Below are 13,955 nucleotides of genomic sequence, written 5' to 3'. Positions count from 1 at the left end.
GCATTCTAATCTCCCCAAAATAAAATGCTATCTGATGTTGCTCCCACAGCTTCTTGTCAGTTAATTTAAAGGGATTTTAATTTGATTTAAACTAACACTGTTAACACTCTACAAGCATGTTTAGAGGAACTATTGATATTCAGCATAAGACCATGCAGTAATGCAGTTAATTTCTTGTATTTAACTTAAATTCTGCAGTAGGCTAGTGATCAAGTCAAAGAAGTATCCTTCAAGATTTTACATATCAAAGAACTGTTAAGCTATAATGTCATTTTCCCAATGCTCACATTCACTCACTTATCAAAATGAAAAAGGGTGACGTGCAGATTACTAGATTTGATGTTGTACCTTGTTGGTTTTGAGATGTAAATATTTCTTAAATAATCAGTTGCTGATCAATTGTGGGTATTTCACATCCGAACTCTAAATGGAATTTGATTGCAATCTTATTCTCACTGTTTTTTTTTTTTTTTTCATTTCATTGTATTCATGTTTTGTTTGAACTGTTCACTGCTGCCATGTAAAAATCACTCATACGATTATCTCTTGTACTTGTTATATCCTGACCTACTCTCAGCCTCATTCACTTACAGTAAATACAAATATTCAGGGCGGAAGGGAGTGATAGCACAAAAAAGGCTATTACAAATACAACTATAAACAACTGTATATTTCAAAATGTTCCATTGTTTAGGGACATACAGAAAAAACACACATTTCATTTGTCAAAGGGGGATGTAGTAGTAGTATTTCAAATATTGTGAATGCGTCTATGCACGTGAATATTCACAGGATGTCCTTTGCAAACAAACAACCACACAGAGCGATGTGCCAGTACAGGAAAGAGGTTGAAAAGGATATCCTCATAACTTACACTGTATTGGTGGACAAAATGGCATCCTATTCTTCATTCAATCAATATTTTATCTGGTACATAAGTTCATCTAAACAATAGTGTGTGTGTGTGTGTGTGTGTGTGTGTGTGTGTGTGTGTGTGTGTGTGAGTGCGTGCATGCTTGCGTGCACGCGCGCATGATTTTGGTATGCAGACAGACATTTTATGTGAGAAGACATGTGCCCTCCTTTTCCGCTGGCGTGTTCCAGGATATGAAAATGTGTGGGCAAATATCCGGAACATCACTTCCATCGACCTCAATCCTCCAGGCTCTGTGAGGATGACGCGTAGGTACAGTACAGCCCTCCCCGCATCAGAGACACATTCAGTATTACATTGTTCATTGTTGATGCTGTGATCATGGCTCCATGCTCAGTGCTTGTTGATCTTGTAGCTGTTTCTTTAGGCTCTTATCCAGCAGTACCAGACTCTGCACAGCCAGGTTCCGGCAATCTGCATCAGGGTCTCCTTCAGCCACATCTGTGGATATTAACACACAATGTACAATGTTACACAAACGATAATTAGCAGCTTTAGCAGTGGTGACAAGAACGTCTACATTTCTCAGTATAATTACAAAAGGAAAATCAATCAAAATGCACACAATTCTGGCATTTTCTTTGCACATTTAACAATCTTATGTGGGAGGAAAAACGGTCTCCTTTGTCATTCAGCTCCATGTCGCTCACTGCAATGTAAAACTAATTTTATCCTCAGAGGGATAAAAGAACATCCAACTGTTGCTGAGCAACAATCACGTCATGGACGGTCCGTGTTGGACAGGACATCCTTGTTCCCCATCTACTTCCCAGAAATGCTCAGTCCAGCTGTTCATGTGTTTGTGTGATCATGAATGTGTGTCACTGCGGGGACATCCCTGACAGAATTACATTGTGCAGGTGCAGCCGCAGACCTTTGTGCATTTACAAGAATCATGTTGCTTTAGGGTTCATCTATTATTAGTAACTAAAACAAGTTCTAAATTAAATGTGTGACAGAAATGGAACAAATGCTTTGCCTGACTTTCACATCATAAGGAGAGATTTTATTGAGATTTATTTCAAAGTTTCAAGAAAAGAACCCTTGGAACCTTTCCCACCTGCAATGAGTTTTTTTTTTTTTACCTGCCAGCCACTTTCTGGTCTCAAACAGCTGATCACTGAGGTCCACCAGCAGATTTTGACTGGGCATGCTCAGAAACACAGAGCAGACAGCGAAGAGGACGCCTCGTCTCACCATCCTTTAACAGACAGATTTCAGGTTAAAGCTCAGACTGAAATAAGATAAGAAAACATCCTGTCCGTCCTGACATTATAGTCTATTCAGGTCTTTTGTTATTTTTTTGTCTGACTGTTTAGATTCTCCATTAACAATGTAAAAAGAACATGTTGCTGGGAAGAAGCAATAGCCATACAGGAATACTACATTATGGTGCTGTTAACCACAAATAGCTTCCTCAGACTTTTTAACAGATATTACATCACTTAACTGTCTAAAACACCTACATGAATCATACTTACTGATCAACATGGTAGCGCACCGCCCACACAAAGTCCAGTAAGGCACAACCCATCTGTGCAGCTATCTGAAAAGAAAAAGAAAGTCATCGGAATTCTATAGGGGTATAGCTGGAAAATATTGTTATTCCAATTTATATTAGCCCATTGTAACATTATGATATTGTATCAATGGCTTTTCCTGGTCTTAAAGTGCTCATATTATGCTCATAATTGTATTTAGAGGTTATATCAGAATAGGTTTACATGGTTTAATTTTCAAAAAACACCATATTTTTGTTGTACTGCAGCTCCTCTTTTCACCCTGTGTGTTGAGCTCTCTGTTTTAGCTACAGAGTGAGACATCTTACTTCTGTTCCATCTTTGTTGGGAGTCAGACATGCGCAGTAGCTAGTTAAGGACTACCAGCCAGTCAGAAGCAGAGTATGAGGGCGTGCAATGCTAGCAGCTAGGCGAGCATTATAACATGTGTAACAAAGTGACGCACGTTCGTCACGGAAGTAAAGGCTGGACTACAATAGAGCTGTTTGGAGCAGTTTGTGAACAGTGTTTTCTGTTGGAGATGGTAAGTCCCTTTGGGGTGGACTTTGGGCTTTTTCACTTTGTAAACCTATAACGTGCACAAAAAAGATATACAACACAAGAAAGGAAAGGCAAAAAGCCAAAAAGCATAATATGAACACTTTAAAAGATACAGCTTCTGAACTACAACCGTTCTGCCTGGCCATAAATCCCATTACTGATGTTCTCTTTTATAATAAAATATATACATTGAATGACTGCATCAGGGGTTACAGCTAAAACTTCAGCAAACTGATATTGATGTAAAGCTCTACATTGAGATCATGTCACACATTAGCATGGACAGGTGGATAAAATTACCGGTGCATTGATGGCCAGATGCATGAAGAGGCCCAAGGTGTGGATCAACCTGCCCAGTACAAGATGGTCACCGCCCAACAGGTCAAAGGTCACCTGAGGCCTGGAAGAAAGGTATTACATTGCAGTGTTAAAATGTTCAATTGTATACACTTTAGTATACAGAAAATGTGGGGGTTTAGCTTTTAAATTTGCATAAAAGAACATACTTACTTGTCATAATTGCTGAGCAGAGGAAAAAAGAAATGTCCAGCAACAGGGGCGTAACGGTTAGGGGTGGCTTCAGCTGGAGGTTGTGTGGCACCCTGTAGCACAAGAGAAATGACTGAAAAGCTTAACGTTGCAGCAACGCAGAGCGCAACAACTGTGATTGGTCCACTTGGCCGTGGCTTTCCCCCTACTCATTTCTGGGTTCTCTTTTCCATTAACAACATGAAATCAAGGAGAGGGTTAACTTTTCCTGCTACAGCTTTCCCACCGTGGTCACAAAGCACAGGGGAGACGCTTTGTTTCTCCGTCTACGCCTCCAGAGTCGGTACTTGCTCCGAAGATAATCCCAGTTACTCTCTCACTCGCTCTACCACACACTCCCAAGCAAACACACATGCCGGCTCTGCTATTCTCTTAAAGAGATACACTAGGACGACGCAGATACCAGCGCACAAGTATAAACCTCAGGCCACTTACATAGGCTATGGCGTAAGCTCTGACGGAGCCCGCGCAGAACCACATATCCCGCTCTAGGGGTAAGCCTTCACTCAAATACTAAAAAGGGAGATGAAAATATCGGTCTATTTTAACCTTTCTGAGGCGTTTTGTCTTGCTTTGAATCCGCTTCTCTACTACTTGTCGCCAGTGAACAGGGTTGTCACCAGGGTACAGAGTCAAATCCGTGCTGGCATCAATACCCATAGATGGATTTCTCTTTTCATTGATTGGCTTGGAGAGCTCCTGCGCTGCCAGAGCAAGGACCTGAGAAACCAAAAACAAGAACAGCCTCATGATTACACTCAAAAGAGTTCAAATCAATCACTAAGTTTCTTTAGTGAAGGCACACAGCCACTACAAGATATCTTTTTTTCACCTCCAAGATATCGAGCCGCTGGCGAAGACTGTAGTTCAAGGAGTAAAACTCTGTGGTCAAATACTGAGTCACCTATCAAGGAAAGCAAAGAGAAAGAAAGAAAAAAAGCAGAATGCATGCTCTAAAATGGCACTAAAGCTGCGTGGTAATGAACGGAAATTTTTGATTTGAAGAGGTAAACCGTGAAGACACTAAGGTGCTGATCATACAGGGATACTGTCAGTGACAGTGAGAGCCACCATGGTCGCCTGTCTGAGACTCAGGAAGCTATTTATGCTGTATTTATCCTCCATGTGAAGAAGCACTTTGGTCAGCTGGACACTGATCTGAACAAACAAACAAACAAACGGTAAGGTAAGGAACAACACCTTCTGTCACTGTGTCAGTTTTATAATAAAGATATGGGCCACAAGCAGTACTTTGAAGTGTAATTTTAGAAATGAATGAACCTGAAGCACTGGATATTTCTGTCGTGTGTGTTGCTGTCATACCTCTCTGGTTGCAAAAACGTTCTTCCTCACTAAACCCTCAGCGGCTCTCAAACTGAGCTCGACATGCACCGCGTCCTCAGAGGAAATTAAAGCTGGAGGACGGATAAGAAATGATTAGAGCTGGAGCTAGCAGCACAGCATTTAAATAGGACGTGATCGGTAAGGTAGAATAAATGTGATCTCTGGAGCCATACTTTCCAGACAGTCCCGTAGGTAGCGGGGTGGGGGTGCTTCCATTATTTCCTGATCGCCAGACATATCGTACGGAGTGAGCTCATCGTCGCTGCACCAGTGGAAGACTTGGAGTTAACAAAAACACTCCCCACAAATACATTTAGTATAACAGACAAGAGCTAATACTTACCTGTCCAGGTCGGAGTCTGGCTCAGTGTTTGACTTATTTTGAGACGATACATTGTGAGTAGATGGAGTTGTTTCACCGGTCTCTTGAGGAGAATCAACTCTGCAGATGACAGACCTTCTCTTAAATACAAGCAATGCCTACAAAGTGACTTTGACTCCTTGAAAAGTGCTATATAAATTCAATTTATTATTATTATTATATATAGTGACTACGTTTTATGGGAATTGGCCCGTTGTTTAAACATAGTCGTTAAGTACTCAGAATATTACTGGCACTGTGTGTCCTTGGGAGTTCATTTTCTTCATTTAACACGCTATAAAACAGACTGCAGATTCTTACATTTTGTAGTGATGTAGCTACATTTATATTTTAGCAGATACATATCACCCACAACCTATAGAAATAGGGATAGTAATGCTTGGTACTTCATAGTGGCAAGTTGTTTTATATAAATCGTACACAAAACTGCCAGACTTTGTTGCATATCAGTTAAGATTCCTCCAAATTGTAACGTTTACAGAGATGTAGACACTTACCCGTTCGCAGACTCAGCCTCTGGCTCACCACCAGCAATGGGAGTCATCAGAGAGAGCAGCTCTTGACTTTCCTCGTCCTGATCATACTACAACACAGCACGATACAAACGCAGACACAGGTCCCAAACGGCATTTCAGTCGAGTGAGGAGTCAAATATGTTGAAGCCAATTAGGCCGACGAGCATTGTATCTTGCAACTAACACATTGTTTGTACCTCAAACTTGAGCTTAGTGTTATTGATATCCATGCGAGAGCTCAGGCACTCTCCCACCACCATGCCCATACGCCTGATACGCACCACGCTGCTGTCCAGGTGGCTCTGCATGCCGCCCAGCAAACACTGAAGTAACTCTGAGAGAGAGGAGGCACACAGAGAGAGGAGAGCTGAAAGCAACACGCTTCATACGATCATTTTATAGAGGGTGTGATACAAAGGATGTGGAGTCATAATCACTTCTATTTTGACTGTTGGTTTACTGAGTGATTGGAGGCATCAAACGTTGTTTGTACCTGAGCGTAGCTCCTGTAGCTCAGAGTCTCTCAGCAGACTCACACTCAGCAGTAAAGCCTTGCTGACATACAGCTGCTGCTCCAGAGGTGTGTGCTTCACTGCACTGGGGTTAGCCCAGGCCTGGGACACAGACCGTAACACCTGAGAACACACACACACACACACACACACACACACACACACACGTCATAATCATCAACATAAATATATATATAAATGATATCATTTGGCTGTTGAACATCCTAATGCACTCACCTGGATGAGCAGTGGCCTTCGCTCCCTGTCTGCTGCGAGGTAACCCAGGACAATTCTCAAGACTTGAGTCTGGGGGAAAAAACACATGCTTCATATATTTATAAGATTATATGATTTATTGTCAGGCTGCAAGTTATCTTCTTACCTCATACTTGTACTGCAGTAACAGCAGTTTATGAGTAATAACAAACTGGGCCTTTTTATTTGTTAACACTAGATTCCCAATGATCCTGCCCAAGGCTTCAGGCCTGGAAAAAAAGAGGCAAGAGACTGGTGTTATTAAAGGCAGATAGAAAACTGAGAGCTAAGAGGCCATATAAACTGCAAGCTGTTTGAATGTGACTGTTCCAGTCTCCACCTTACCCGCTGACAGCCTGCACCAGTCCAGTGAGCACGCTCTCCATCCATTGCTGTGGAACGTTCTCCAGCAGCTTCCAGCAAACCCTCTGCCACACCATGTCTGAGCGTGTGCACGCAGAGAGCCGAGGAGCCATCACTGCCAACACCAAACCTGTAGATAAAAAACAAAAATGCCAGAGGATAAAAGGTTCTCGTGTCACTACCGACCCAGCAACTAACAACCAGGGGTCAATTCATTTCCTATAGAGTTGGAGGTAAACAGTGAATTGAATTTCTATTGGTAATATTCTTGTTACATATTATTACCACTACGTAATTTCCACTGAGCTCACCGCTATGGCCCTGGATACACACTTTCCCAAGTGTCTGAGCCACGAAAGTCAAGGAGCAGTCTGTGCCATCTGTTAAAAATACAAGTCAGACACACAGACAGAATGAGAAATTATCGTTTTGATGTCACAACAATAAATCTTTGACATAAGCCGCATGCTGTCATTATTGCAAAGAGTTTAAAGGAAGCAGTTCCGAGACCTTTGAGTGCTTGGCAGGTCCGCTCCAGGGCAGTGAGCATAGCAGTAGCCAATAGTGGATGGTACTGCTGAGGGAGAAAAAGGGGCTTGTTTTTTGGATGTAACCTGTTGGCGGCGAGGTCCGGCAGCGCCACAATACGTCCCAGCAGAGTCTCTCGCAGCTGGGGGGAGTCAGAGGGACCTGTCTCCAGACAGTAGGACCACAGCAGCTCAGCGAGTCGACCACTCTGAAGGAACTTCTCAGTGATGCTGACCAAGCGGTCCAGATTTGTGCTGGCTCTGTGGTGGAGAGCCAGTGACATTAGGTAATTAGTGAATAGACAGCATGATGAAAATGCCTCGTGTCTTCTATCCAACACCACCCACCTTAGCTCTCCTATTCCCTCCATCAGCACCAGCAGCGCCTGCTCTGGAGGGCCTTTCAGGAACAGGCCGTCCCATAACTCTGTTCGCTGGGCTGCTGTGAGGCTGCGTAACCAGTCAGCCTGGATGTTGCTGACAAGGAACTGAAGGGTACGGGTGAAGTGAGATCTCCTGAACTCGGCCCGCTGAACTGAAGTGGTTCTACCCTCTGGTCCTTCATCCAAGTAAGAGTGGAGTGTTTGAAGAGTTGTGATAATGTCTTTGGTATCTGTGGATGTAGTGAGGGTCCGGAAACACTGGGCCACCGCTAGGCGAACCTCTGTATTCAGGGCAAGGGACTCCATCTTTAAAATGGTAACTACCTTGTTTTACTTCCTAAACAAAAACATGAAAAGGATATTTCACACTGAAACACCTGTGAACAGTTTCTACCAAGTTATGTATGTAGCTCCACACAAAACGAACACACAATTCACCATTCATAACAAAGATTAAAACGAACTATGAGTGTATTTTACAATTTCAAGGTTTGAAGTCAAGCTACAGGTTATGTAGAGGTTAATGCCGAACAAGGTGTCCATTATCAGAAATTAATGGACACCCTGTTTTCACCCAGACCGTGGTATAAATAACAATATCACACCGACACTTTCTGGATGTACAGCCTTCACTCATGCTAAGAAGAAGAACGTTAATTGTGTTTTTAGTCACGGCTAGCGTTAGCTATCAGTAACGTTACCGTTATGGCTCACTCAGACCACACACATCTCTCCCAGACTGCATTGCCTTTGAATTAGCTTCAACTGTTAGCCTGTCAAAACTCATACGCACCTGTGCATTTTTATTAAACAAAACAAATGTATATGGCGGCCATGATTTATAGTCACTGTAATATTAAAACGTTTCTATTCGTGAGGAAATTTGCATTTCCTACTGTCAGGTCGCGCTTTTAACAGGAATATCCCGCGGTGTCCCTTCACCTCGCTGCGAATGTATGTGTGTGTGCTCCATCAAAATACGTTCGTCGTGAGAAAGAAGAAGAGGGGAGGTTCCGGGGACAGTCTGACCCGTGAGGCATTCAAGAAGCCAACGGTTTTTGTAACACTTCTGGGATCAGTTGATCGCTTTTACATCAATTAACACATAAACATGTGCTTTTGTGTGTCTTTCATTGATTTAGTGTTTTTTTTCCTAAGTTAATCAAATTGATTCATTTTCTATTGCCTTTTCCATTAGGCCTATTAAACAAATTTGCACAACTCGTTATTATTGATTTGTCAGCTGAATATTAGAACAAATGGGCCCCCATAAAGTGTCATGACACAAATTAACAGTTGAAAATAAATCTTAAATATATATTGTACCTTTATTGATCTTTCCAGGAAATTTGTTTTTTGTAGCAGCAGTAAAACAGAAATAAGTACAGAGAAGCATAGAAAGTAACAGAAATAAACAGTAAGAGGTACAAAAACTAAAATAGAATAGAATGAAATAGAAACTATACAGAGTATTTGGAGATAAATGACATGGTAAAGTGAGTGGTGCTAGTAAAGTGACAGTAGTGTGATTTATAGCAGCAGAGTCAACAGGTCTAAGTCAACTGTACACCAGACAAATATACGCTATAGTTAAGTAATGGAACTCAAGTGTTTGTCTGTGTTAATATAATAGAATAGAATAATGGTCACTATTAGGGGACAGAGGGTCTTCACCTCTGTCTTCTCTGGCAGTTGTGGGAGTTAATATAGTGTTGACAACTGGTAAATGTATTAACAAGCAGTTGTTAATCAACTTCTACAGAAGTACTATTGAATCTATTATCACATACTGCATCACTACTTGGTATCCTGGCTGCACCGCGGACAACAGGAAGGCCCTACAACGCATCATCACTACAACACAGAAAATCATCGGCGCACAGCTCCCAACACTGAAGGAAATTCACTGAACCCGCTGTAGCAAGAAGGCCCTAAGCATTTGCAAGGACCCAACCCATCCTGGACACTGCCTCTTTACCCTCCTGCCATCTGGCAGGCGCTACAGACCACTCTACGCCCGCACCAGTAGGCTAAGGAACAGTTTTTATCCACATGCAGTTGCACTGATGAACACACTCCACCTCCTCTGCCCCCCACCACCCCAACCTGTGTGCTAGTGTAAACACATTAGTCACTGCAAACCATTTTTATGTGTACAAGTGCAATTTGCATATTTGCACATCATGTGTTACTATCTATTTATTTATTTAACTTGTGTATTTTAGTCTTTTTAGCTGTGGGCATCTCAGGTTTGTTCCAAACAATGCCTAGTTGTATCTGTGTACAATGACAAATAAAGTATCTTATCTAACAACACACTGTGACACTGGAGACTTGTGCAAGGTGTGGTTAAGGGGCCATGCAGTACATATCTACAACCAGAAGGTGGGGCTGATAGGTTGGAGGCCAAGGAACACCTCCAGGCTCTCTGTTAACTACACTAGCAGTGTCTCTCATGATCAGACACAATCACATGGAGCTTGTTCATGAAAGGGAAATAAATGGCCATTGCAGAAAATTGTCAGAGAAAATGGAACAAATCAAACTTTTACACATATTTTCAGTTGGAATACATCCATTTGAGTTAAGGAACTGAAAGTCATCAAATACGTATAAAAAAAAGGAAATCCCCTCAAGCATCACTTTTGATTCATAGTGACTTACCATCTGAACTGGTGACATGCATTAACACCTGGAGCTCATTTCTGTCAAATTAACAGTGTTAACAGCATGTATGGTCAAATCAAGCCTATATTCTACATGCAGACACATAGTACAATGTAAAAACATGCAACGTGCGACAAATGAGGCAACCAAACAGTCATTTTATTCCATTTATTTTTCTAATCTTACTTTCACTGCTTACCTTTAAATTGTTCTCTTTTTACAATGACAGAAATGATATTTCCCCAGTAACAATTAGGATTAGATCATTTGGGGATCTTCAAAAATAATATACAGCTGTAACCCATACTGTTATAATTTATACATTTATCTTTGAAAATAGGAATAAATTTAACTTTTACAATTTCTGTTTTCTACAATATTTCTCTTTTTTATCTTCCCATGTCACATAATGGCAAGCCATGCACTACTCCAGTAGTGATGTTTGTGCCTTGAGCAAACTTTCTTTGGACACTGGAAGTGAGCGTGAGAGAGAAAGTTCACAAAAAAAAGAAATGACAATTCATATTTACAGTTTAGGTTTTCATCATTATGATTTAACAAACTGACAGTAACGTGGTCAGTGCTTCCCCCAGGGCTTATCATCAGGTTGGTTTCGAGGCAAAGTTTGAGACACAGAGGCACAGTGTTTAGACTAGCAGGCTGGGTTTTGTTTTCTTTCAGGGCAAACTCAAGAGTCTGTCAATTTTTCAGAACAGTTACCGAAAGATAACAGACCCTGATGGATAAAATTATCAGTTTAAGTTGTAACATCTGTCTTTGGTCATTTTGAGAGCAAGAGTTTAAATGGAGAAACTTGGTGGTTAAAGTGCAAGTCACTTTCAGCTCTGCTAAAAGGGAATGTTTTATCAGCTCTGTTGTCTCACTGTCTAGTATTTCTGTTGCCGGTCCCAAACTATCTGTCCGCAGACACGTAAATATGAAGCAGGGAGAGAATTAAGTGTAGTATGGCCTGCTGTGTTCAAGTGTCATCCCATTTCCTGTCTGTAATGCAAAAAAGGATTCATTACCATAAAGAATAAGTATTAAATCTGTTGGGGCAAACCTCCTGTCACACTAAAAGGCAGGAAGCTGAACTCGGCAAAGCCTTGCTATGAGGTTTTAGGTGTTGACATTTCGAGGTCTCACAACTCCACTAATGGAAATTATAGCATATGATTTGTCAGTCAAAACATAGGTCACACGACTGAATCAGAGATAAACGATACAAATTGGCGTTTCCATGCAGGACCTGACTCCATCTGGGAAGACAACAGTAGAAACTGCCATTTGTCTAAAATCACAACCCTGAGGTGGTCACAGCAACGTCAACATTATGGAAGAGTGCCACGACCTCAACAAACGACCACTCGAGCAGGTCACATTTAAGCTTTTTGCACACGATGGCGAGTCACCCAAAAGACAATGCTTTAAACATTTCTCCAAATTCAATAAAGTCTCCCCACAGATTCATTCACCGTGAATTAATCTCCCCCTTTGTGAATTCAAAAGTGTACAAAGATATATTCAGCAGAACACGTCACAGAGTGTGAGTTGTCGCTTGTGTCAAAATGATGAATAAATATCGGCATGTGATTTCAAACGAGGAAAAAAAAAAAAAATACCAATAGATACTGTACACGCTACATGCTAGAGAAGAATACAGGCAGCTGTCTCTCAGCATAAGACAAGAAGAAGAAATGTTCTTTTTCTTCAGACTATAAAAATACCTAGAATCTAGAATGAGTGTAGAAAAAACTTTACATGTACAAGTCATTTACATCCAAGGCCATTTTCTTTCCATTACCTACCTACCAGTGGCAGGTGAAGAAGAGCAATGACATAAAGGTGAACAGGGTGAAAAATAGGAATTCTTCTTAGCATATTGGTGCAGGATGCCATGCTGTTTGGACAAAAAAACAACCTCCCCAACTAACATTCGACTAGAAATCCATCAAGAGGTCCGGTAGGTTTCTTATGTCCAGTTTCAGTCCAAAAGTAATGGCTGCATTGTACCGATAAGCCCGGCATCAGTCCAAAAGCACTCTGTACATCTTCGAAAAAGCAGATGTTGCTTCAGCAGAGGAAATAAAGAGCAGGTTTGTTTTGTCTGCCCTCCACCAATTCCACTTTCTTGCCAAGCATTATTGCTACCAAAGTCTGCCACGTCTCTTCAGTATTATATATCTAGTCTGAAAAACGATTAAACTGGTCAATAGCCGGCGAAAAAGCTCATCTAAACTCCTGATGGCTGGAAAAAAAAACTCATCTTAAGACATTGCTGCAAAATGTAGTTTGTAGTATTCTTAAATATTTCCAATTTTTATATATATATATATATATATATATATATATATATATGACATTAAAATTAGTATGATACTTTTTTATTAGTGTGAGTGGGATGTCTGCAGCCCACACCAGCAGCAACTAATCCCACTCAATATCATACGGGCTTTAAACTATCTTATGATTTGATCCCTTCACAATAAACATGTTTTTCTATAAAAAAAAAAACAATTATGAAATCAAAACAAAAATTTGTGCAAAGTACAAACATTTGATTATTCACATACAACTCAAATGTCAGCATTTTTCTGTCTCAATAACATTTTTACCGACAATAAATCACTTGTGCAGCGAGAAAAGTAAAAAAAAAAAAAAAAAAAAAAGGTTGGTTACCTGGATAAGCTTGTTCCCCATTACTTTCACTCAGCAAGAGAACACATGGGTCAGGTGGGCTGTACTAACAAAACAAAAACATTCTTAAAAACTACAATTCCCAGAATCACTCATCAGTTTCCCTTCATGCTTAGTTCAAGTGTCTGGAGAGTTTACAGAGTGAGCGTGTCAGTATGAGCAGGATATAATTTGTCAGTTACAGTACTCAGTCTGCACTTAGATAGATATGTTTGGGTTATTTAAGATTTGTGCCAGGGAGTGATGGGAAATGTAGTATCTTTCTTCTACTTGAGGTTTCCAGCCCACCTGAGCTCCTGGACCCTGTTTCATTGTAAAACGTAAAAATGAGATGAAGCAATTTATAAACCACACAGCTCCATAATGTGGGACATGTACAGCTTATATTACTCGCTAGTGTCACCAAGCTTTTTCAAAACCTTAAAGTAACACTGCGCAAAAAAGAAAAGAAAAAAAGAAATGTCCAAACACCTCTCTCTCACACACACACACACACACACACACACACACACACAAATCCCCCTCCAGGCGTTTCTCATCCTCTACCCCTAGAAACGTCCCTCACTTGGGTTCACTGGAAAGACAGTTGAACTTGGTTAGAGGACAGAACACACGGTTATAGTGACTGGTAGGCAGCACTGCAAGCTTTAAACACATTAAAGACAAATTCAAAAGAGAAAACTGCTGCCCCAATCTCCTGCCCAGTGCTTCATACGGCTTTCTCACTTGTGAATAAAACACGATTCAGCGTGGTTCAGGAGATCACA

General features: G+C 41.0%; 1 protein-coding gene across 3 annotated transcripts; it reads right to left on the bottom strand.

Annotated features, from left to right (window-relative positions):
* Window positions 1-433: 433 nt before the first annotated feature.
* telo2 (TEL2, telomere maintenance 2, homolog (S. cerevisiae)) lies at window positions 434-8,826 on the bottom strand. Of its 3 annotated transcripts, none has more exons than XM_035997749.1 (22): window positions 8,721-8,826; window positions 7,790-8,161; window positions 7,425-7,702; window positions 7,226-7,294; window positions 6,897-7,044; window positions 6,679-6,781; window positions 6,534-6,602; window positions 6,278-6,419; window positions 5,982-6,118; window positions 5,767-5,852; window positions 5,231-5,329; window positions 5,061-5,149; window positions 4,867-4,958; window positions 4,585-4,701; window positions 4,376-4,447; window positions 4,093-4,263; window positions 3,505-3,596; window positions 3,295-3,394; window positions 2,416-2,480; window positions 2,020-2,135; window positions 1,035-1,375; window positions 434-976 (listed from the first exon to the last, which is right to left on the bottom strand). In XM_035997749.1, exons 2-21 carry the CDS (start codon window positions 8,128-8,130, stop codon window positions 1,254-1,256), a joined length of 2,508 nt encoding a protein of 835 aa, XP_035853642.1. In that variant the 5' UTR covers window positions 8,131-8,161; window positions 8,721-8,826; the 3' UTR covers window positions 434-976; window positions 1,035-1,253. The 3 variants fall into 3 exon arrangements, with proteins under 3 accessions (XP_035853642.1, XP_035853641.1, XP_035853640.1); XM_035997748.1 differs by having other exon boundaries at window positions 8,618-8,821; XM_035997747.1 differs by having other exon boundaries at window positions 8,526-8,807.
* Between the last annotated feature and the right edge of the window lie 5,129 nt (window positions 8,827-13,955).

Source organism: Sander lucioperca, chromosome 22 (genome assembly GCF_008315115.2).
Source record: "Sander lucioperca isolate FBNREF2018 chromosome 22, SLUC_FBN_1.2, whole genome shotgun sequence".
NCBI lineage: Eukaryota > Metazoa > Chordata > Actinopteri > Perciformes > Percidae > Sander > Sander lucioperca.
The sequence above is the reverse complement of the archived record's forward strand: the minus strand, read 5'-3'. Positions and strand labels throughout refer to the sequence as shown.